Below are 8,302 nucleotides of genomic sequence, written 5' to 3'. Positions count from 1 at the left end.
GATATACAAAAATTTACGAGATACTGACCGAAGTCCACCAACGAGTCTTTCAAAATTAGTGTTTACGGATGGCCAATTTACGGCGCAGTTGCGGCCATCATTTGAAAGAGATTATCTTTAAAAACTAATAATACGTTCATATACATATAAGTATATGATCTAAATACTTTTTCGTGCTTAGCTGCCAATCCGTAATTAAAAAGCGGGATTTCTCGTACAAAATTTCTCTCCAAAAATCTGAGATTATAAGATAATCCTTGAAAATAACCATACTTTTTCACATGCGAACCTGTGTTTTCTGTGTAATAGATCATTGTTTTTACGCGTGTAAATAAAAACGTTAAAATAAAATGGATGCCTCCATAGAAAACAGGTTTGTAGACATAATTGTAGTAAAATGTTTGCTAGGTATTAGTAATAATACATTCATATTTCAGAATATAACGTGTATTCTCTTATTACTTAATATAAAATGTGATATCGAGTTTCAAATGCGTATTTCTACCATAATTTTTTTAAAACCTTAGTAAACGTCGTTTACGGATTTCCTCCATCTATTGATTTTTAGCAACCTATTGCGCAATTAAATTAGCTATTCCTTCTCCTTGTCTTTTCGTCATAACGGTAATAATTAAACAAACCAAAAACACCGAAATATTTCACCAATATAATTTCATTATTGGTTTTCATTTCAAAGTTTCGTTGTTTTATTTCAATTTAAAATCCGATACCTCTAAATTGACCACCCTTTATTTTAAAAAGCATAATTTTGATTGACCCTTATTTATTAGTGGGCCAAAAGAACGAAGGTTTTTGACTTTTTTGAAATAAATGAATACATAAAAAAATTCCCCTTTATGCCGTCTGATCTATGCAAACATTTTTACATAGCGGCAGAAAACAAAATGAGGAAATCGAGTTAATGGTATTTCAAATTTAAGCAAATACATGTGTAAGAACTCAACAGGCACAGCATAGCACAGGTAATAGGTTTCGCCTCTCTTTTGTTAATCTTCTTTTGGTCTCGAATTCATTCAAAATTAAAACAAAAAATTTTTAGATGGGACCTTTGGATGTTCGATTTCTTAATGTGCTTAATTAATCTTCAGCGCAATTCTTTTATGTATATTTACATATAATTAACTACGATATACATATATTATGGGTATGAAATATAGGTACCATGCAGTAAAATCTACTAGTTCTGAACTACAATACTTACTTACGTACTTACTTGCTTGTCAGCTAAAGTTATATTTTTAACACGGGATCATATTATTTCACGAATTGGATAACCTCTGCAGGTGGAATGACATTTAATATACCATTTTTTAAATAGCTACTAGTTAATCATAGGTGCCGGGTAAGTCATAATGGACAAAAAGGCGTATAATAGATTCGATCAATGTTTATACTCGTCTAATCCTCATTGAGTGTAGTAGGCCGGGTCGATTTGTGGGGAGGCAAAAAAATCGCCCATTGCTCTGTGAAAATCATATTCTAGGGATCAAAATAAGAAACTTAGCCGAAGGAACCATACCTCTAAAACGAATTCTGATGTCCTCCAATTTGGGTCGAACTTTTTAGTTTCTTTTCTCATGAAAGGCCAAAAATGGTGATATTTTGAATTGATTGTATGGGGAACCCCCCAGGGGAGTTCCAGGGGGTGTGCCACTGGCATGGGTGGATCGGCCGTGCAAAGTTAGTGGGGATCGGTCACACATTTGGACTCGATTGGAGCACTCTAAATGGGTCAAAGTGGGATTTTTCGTTCGACCCAAATTGGGGGACATCAGAATTCGTTTTAGAGGTATGGTTCCTTTGCAAGGTTTCTTATTTTGATCCCTAGAATACGATTTTCACAGAGCAATGAGCGATTTTTAAATCGACCCGACCTAGTGTGTAGCCTTATAATTTGATAATAGTCGAAATTATTATCAGCCCTATTATCATGAATATCACGCCCTGTATTACAAATGAACTCCCGTCAGAAATTCGGAAAAAATCATAATAGTAATTCCGACATTTTCGTGCTTAGTGTTGCCAACCACTTAAATAACTGGTCAATTGTGAAATACGTACTTGATGTGGGGGAGGATGCTCTTGGTGCAAGCTTCTTTTTTATAAGAATATGTAAATAAATAAATTTTAGTTCACGGATGCCCGGTGGAAGTTGTCGAAAGCTTCTGCTACCTCGGCTGCATCAGCACGGCAGATGGTGTAGCAGATGAAGATGTCAACTGCAGGCTAAAAAAAGCAAGGGCGGCATTCAGGCGTATGCATACAGTATGGGGGAGTTCGAAATTTCCAGGCGCACTAAACTACGAATATTTGGCCCATGCGTGAAGTCCGTATTGTTGTACGGAAGTGAAACATGGCTGGTCTCTAACACCATCACACAGAGGCTACAATCATTCGTCAACAAATGCCTCAGGATAATCTGCAGAATATTCTGGCCAAACACCATCAGTAACGACTGAACGAAAGAGGAACCCATTCTTAGGCAAATCAAACGCAGAAAGTGGCGATGCATTGGTCACCGGAACCTGGAACCCGCAAGGAAGCAAAGGTCGCGGTCGACAAAAAAACACTTGGAGGAGGTCGATGCTGCGCGAACTAGCAGATGCCGACATCTCATGGGACGTTGCAAGAACAACAGCACAGAACCGTGTACAATGGAAAAGTCTTTTCGAGGTCAAGGAAAAAAAATGTTTTCTTCAGCCAACGTAAAGCATAGGCATTAATTTATCACGAAGATTGTCATCTTTGTGCCATTAGGAATTAATAAGGACGATAAAACAAATTTCGAAATTTCGGATTTATTAATAATCCTGTATAAAAAAAATGTCTGCGCATTCGTTATATGGCGAAAATGCAGAATGCCTTCAAGAGAAAACATTACAAAATTGAAGTTTGTTAAACTAAAATTTAGTGAGCTACAAAAACACAAGTTTTGTTTTAATTTTGATTGAAAAATTTTAAATTTGAAAACAAACTTTTCGAATTTTCATAAATCCTCTTAGTTTTGGATCTGGATTATTAGGTCTTTTTGGTAGAATTAGCTATACTTTTAGCTATAGTTTTATAGTCAAAACTTTCCAATATGTTGTGCATTATAATAATTTCGTGGGCTGTATTAGAGAACATTTGTTGTACGTACATCTCTAATTGGCCTTTTTCAACTGGTATCATTCTAGTCCTTTTTGAACTAGTATGACTTTTTCCATCAAATAGCACTTCACGATCTAGAATGGTTGCAGTGTACATAGCTCGATTTTTCACTGTATAGTATTTTATTTGTTTCTGTGTCTAATGCGCCTGCGCGCAAGCTTTCGTGATAAAATTAATTTTATTTTATTTTGCTTTCCTTTCTTTTAATACAAGTTTTGTTGGGAAGCTAATGCGATGTGGTTTCCGCCCCACTGCAACACTTTCGCTTGTAAAAATAATCAATAAAATACGTGCACATACACACACATATAGCTATCAACACGATGAGTGCTTTAACACTTGTAGACTAGCGGATTACAACAACTTTGTCTCGCTCTATTATGGATAAGAATTTACTCAGCTCAGACCAGAAGATCTCTTATACAAATACATCTACTTGCTCACATTCCCGTTATGTTGTTGCTTTACACCTTTATACATTTTTCTATGTTTTATCTATCTACCTTGGAAATGGGTCTTCTTGAACTCTCTTCTAACAGCTGCCCCACCGACTATCGCTTTGGAGCGTATCACCAACGTTGGATAGTAGCGCTGTGACTACGGCTTTGTACAGATCAATCGATTGGCAGCCATTACGATGAGCGGGAAAACGCATAAGACTCGATATTACAACTCATCAGTTCTATGCCATAGGGCATCACAAACAGTTTGGCGTTGAAAATTGTGAGTCGCGCGCCCGAGCGGTATGTTTGTTAGATGTTGTAAACTTTTTGTAACGGTTAAATGTGAAAAAGGGTGTGTTGTTTTATTACACGAAATTTCTATCAAAAGTGAAACGACGCGTTATTTAAGTAATATAAAAAAAAATTGTGTTAATTGTTTCACACGCTTTTAATTGCTTAGTGAATTTCTTTTGCTTGCCACATAAATTATAAAATTTGTTATTGAAGTTTGTTCGCATTCCGAATGCAGTCAACGCGTTATTTGATTTTTCTATTTGGTGGACTGCTTTTCCTGACACTACCCCAAATTTATGGCACCACATTTTTGTCCCATCACATGCACAAATGGAAAGCGTTCGTGAGTTCGATGCGTTACATTCAGGAAACAATGCTGCGCACCAGCTTGAATCGGGCAGCACCAAATCTCGGGATCGTCTTTGAGTGTCGTACATTGTATGTAGGCTATTTACATATGCACATACTCGTATATATTTATCTGCTTTACACATTGAGTTTTTTGTTGCTAATTATGAGTTTCTATAAAAGCGCGCATGTGAAAGATAAAATATTTGCATAAGTTTATATTCTCCAAAGTGCGTGCGAGATAAATTTCATACGAAAATATGCCAAAAACAAGCATCGAGATGTGTTTTTTTTTTTTTTTTAATAAACTAAAAGTAGTCGAAAAGGAAAGCAAACGAGCTTTAGTATGAATAGTAATAGTTTGGGGCCTACACACATATTGAGAGCGATAAAGAATGAGCTTCAACTAGGCGCATCGTTTGTGCGTATCGTGTTTTTTGCACTGTCTCTTGAGCGGCAACTGCTACTGCAAACATACGCTCCCATTTTTATGATTTGTTGATTGTTCGATTGGTACAAAGCTAAGTGTATCAAAGAAGGTGAAATTAATTATAAAATATAATATGCCGCACACTTGGTGACGTTGAGAGTGAAGGTATTGTTTGTCGCTGTTTCACGGTACTTTTATATTAGTTTGGGGAAAAACAAATTCATTACTTTTTCTCGGTGGGTGACTATAGTGATCGATATCACGTAAAATATAGATCAGAGAATTTAAATTTTATGCTCGCTGTCAAGGTGACATTTCACACTAAAAAAAATCTTTTGTTGTTTTTTGCTTGTTTCATTCAGATATGAGTTACAGGGTGTTAACAATGGAAGTCAACAAAGAAAAAATTCTTGATAAAGACGAAAATGCAAGCCAGGTCGCTGAAATTGTGCATGTTGTTTATGGTAGCGATACTGTAATAGCTAATTACGCGCAAATTGGGTTTGGTCGATTCCTTTCAGGCATTTTTGATGTTAAAGAAAAAGTCGATAAAATCAAAGAAATATAGGGTTGCTTTTTGAATCGGCTATAAAAAAGAACTAATCAATATTTTTTCGAACTTTTTTTTATTTTGAAAATTGAACATTGTCATTTATGAATAAAAAATAATATCGTTCAAATGACTGCCACGACTGGCTTTACAGTAGGCCATTCGATCAACCCAATTTGGAGCACATTTTCGATTGTTTGGGCTCCAATTTCATGAATGACAACTTCGATTTCATGTTTTAAAGCATCAATCGTCTCTGGATGGTTCGCATAGCATTTGTTCTTAACAGCTCCCCACAAAAAATAGTCCAACGGGCTTAAATTATAGCTCCGAGGCGGCCAATTGATACCGGAATTCAAAAACGGTAGCCAAAAGTTCGAGTGTAACTTTGGCAGTGTTACAAGTTGCACCGTCCTATTGAAACCAAATGTCGTCCATATCATCCTCTTCAATTTTTGGAAACAAAAACTCGTTGAGCATGTCACGGTAACGCTCGCCATTTACTGTAACCGCGGAAAAAGAAGAAGACTCACCACTTTGGAAATCGGTTTTCAATATTTCCCAATTTTGTTCAAGCGTATAGCGTCCCATTTCGTAAATGTCAAACCTTTAAGTAAATTATGGCCACATTTGACATGTCATTTGTGTTACCATTCTCAAAAAAATAGGTGGTTCAAAAATCAAACGCTATATGGCTCACCCTGTAATTGAAGTTGACCGGCATATTATTAGTCGTAGCATCGCCGAGGAGCTGAAGATTGACCATGAAATAGTTTCAAACTATTTACATCAACATTTTACACAAAAACAAAGGATTTCTTTTTCCCAAAACGAATGCATATTTATGGGGTCCCGGTGGTCTAGAGCTCGAATATCAGACCTCGTATTTTCAAGAATTTGTATTGTAATAAAAAATGTAACATGATATTTAAATTTTTCAGGCTCTTTGTATAACTTCTTTTATGCATACAAAAATGAACAAAATTATTTCTTTAATTTTAATAATTTAATAATGGCACTGAATGATCAATATCCCGAAAAATTGGACCTGGTTGGTGTTGTCCATTTTGGCTCTCCTATGTATCTGAAACACAAAACCCAAACAAATTATTAAATGGTATGACTGTAGCTATGTTCCGTACTGGAAAAAAATAAATTGATAAAATGGCGCGGTTATGAATTTGACACTCTATTGACAAAAATCGTTTTTTTTCTTTAGTTCTTTAATCAAAAAAATAAGAAATAATTAGAATAAAACTAGGATTCTAGAACATATCAAAATTTTAGACGATTCGGTTGAATAGTTTTTTTTTTTTTTTTTTTTTTTTTTTTTGACAACACCAGACCGAAAAAAATCATTTCGAGATAAATGAGTTAAAGTTTGAGGTACAGGAGCGCGCTGATAACTATTTTAATAATTTTTTTATTATATGAAATAACTTTTTATTCAAGTAGTAGTATTTGTGCTGTTTAGTGTTTATGTGGTAATATTATATTTTTTAAGCTATGGAATACTTTACGAGTATATCCCACCACACCATTCATATAATAAGTTTTTTTCACCACACCTACTGCGTGTTAAAGTAATCTTATAAAGTATTTATTTTCCAGGTCGAATATGAATTTGGGAGATGAGGCTCACTTTGAGCTGCAATTGGGTGATATGCGTGGCTTTCATCGTCTGGATCCGCGCAGAAAGTTGGCGCTATTTCTACATGGCTGGAACGACGAGGGCAGCAAGGAATGGGTACAGGATATGTTAAAATGTAAGCCGAAATAGTTTTCTCACCAATTTAAGTATCCATGCAGGGCTGACTTTTTTTTTTCTTTTTCAAATAGTCTGGACTCATTTCGATCCAAATTATAGCGTTTGCGTTGTCGATTGGGGTAATCTGTCGCAGGGGGACTACAAGACCGTTTCAATGTCGATATTCGACGTTGGTCTCACCGTAGCTGGCATTATTATGTCCATGGAGAATTTACGTCCAAACCGTTTTACGCGGCGCAACGTCACATTAGCCGGTTACAGTTTGGGTGCGCATGCAGCTGGCTATGCTGGCGCTATTCTCAATGGCGAAGTTGAACAAATCATCGGCCTTGATCCTGCAGGGCCGCTCTTCACATTGCCCGCTGCGGTATCACCGGATTTTCGTCTAGATCGCACTGACGCACAATTCGTACAAGTATTACACACATCTGGCGGCACATTGGGCACCAGCATTAAATCGGGGCATGCAGACTTTTATCCGAATGGTGGGAAGGCGCCACAACGACATTGTCAAGTTTTAGTTTCAAATATACAAAACAGTAAGTGTTTTTGTATGCCTGCTGGACAGGCACAATTTGAATTCCACGTGCAGCGCAATGACAGTCTACTATTTAAAAATTCATTTGTTTCTTCTCCCTTCTTTCCGTTCACACAGATGCGGTGGCGTGCAGCCACAGCTCATCGGCTGTGTTTTTCAAACAATCCATGAATCCGGCATTTCCGTTCGTCGGCTACCATTGCAGCAGCTATGAAAAGTTTGCGCTTGGTCAGTGCGCGCAAAACCATCGCGGGCGTTTCGGCATCCATTCGCAACGACGCAGTCATGGCGATTTCTACTTCGACACGGAATCACAAGCGCCTTTCGTGCAACGCAGACAGTGGCAAAGGCGGCGGCGTCACAAGCAACAGCAGCGGTGGCGTCGACGACAGCATGTGGATGCCTTGGCCGCTTTGGGAAAGAACGCTTTCGCGGTAGCAGCGGTGCCGTCAGCGTCGGAAGCAGTAATAAAGCCGTGGCAACGTATTTGGCGACGTCGGCGCATACATTAATATGGTGAATATGGTGAATTTGTTGCTTGCGCGTTGACGGGATGCACGCACATTGAGCAGCATAACTGCTATGGAATGACAACCGATGGTATTTTCATTGAAATAAATGCATTGTTACTGAAAGGATAACAAAGTTAATCGTTGTGTGTGTGCGTGTGTGGGTGATTGAGTGCTCTGACAGCTTGGAATGTAAGGGTGCGCATGTAAATACGTATGCGTTGCTCTGGAGGCCGGTATGCGCGTGTACG

At 37.5% G+C, this 8,302-nt stretch overlaps 1 protein-coding gene across 1 annotated transcript; it reads left to right on the top strand.

The window, feature by feature from the left end:
- Positions 1–3,777: 3,777 nt before the first annotated feature.
- Positions 3,778–8,054, top strand: LOC129238206 (pancreatic lipase-related protein 2). The gene is made up of 4 exons (XM_054873248.1): positions 3,778–4,346; positions 6,848–7,002; positions 7,076–7,543; positions 7,660–8,054. Exons 1-4 carry the CDS (start codon positions 4,138–4,140, stop codon positions 8,052–8,054), a joined length of 1,227 nt encoding a protein of 408 aa, XP_054729223.1. The 5' UTR covers positions 3,778–4,137.
- Positions 8,055–8,302: the final 248 nt, after the last annotated feature.

This window comes from Anastrepha obliqua, chromosome 2 (assembly GCF_027943255.1).
Source record: "Anastrepha obliqua isolate idAnaObli1 chromosome 2, idAnaObli1_1.0, whole genome shotgun sequence".
Taxonomy (NCBI): domain Eukaryota; kingdom Metazoa; phylum Arthropoda; class Insecta; order Diptera; family Tephritidae; genus Anastrepha; species Anastrepha obliqua.
Note: the sequence above shows the minus strand (reverse complement) of the source record. Positions and strands in the feature narration are given on the sequence as shown.

Bases quoted from the DNA above. Each gene is read 5' to 3' on its own strand.
- LOC129238206 (XM_054873248.1), top strand. From the start codon at position 4,138: ATGCAGTCAACGCGTTATTTGATTTTTCTATTTGGTGGACTGCTTTTC. The intron at 4,347-6,847 runs GTATGTAGGCTA...TTTATTTTCCAG, and splicing joins GTCTTTGAGTGTCGTACATT to GTCGAATATGAATTTGGGAG. The intron at 7,544-7,659 runs GTAAGTGTTTTT...CCGTTCACACAG, and splicing joins AGTTTCAAATATACAAAACA to ATGCGGTGGCGTGCAGCCAC.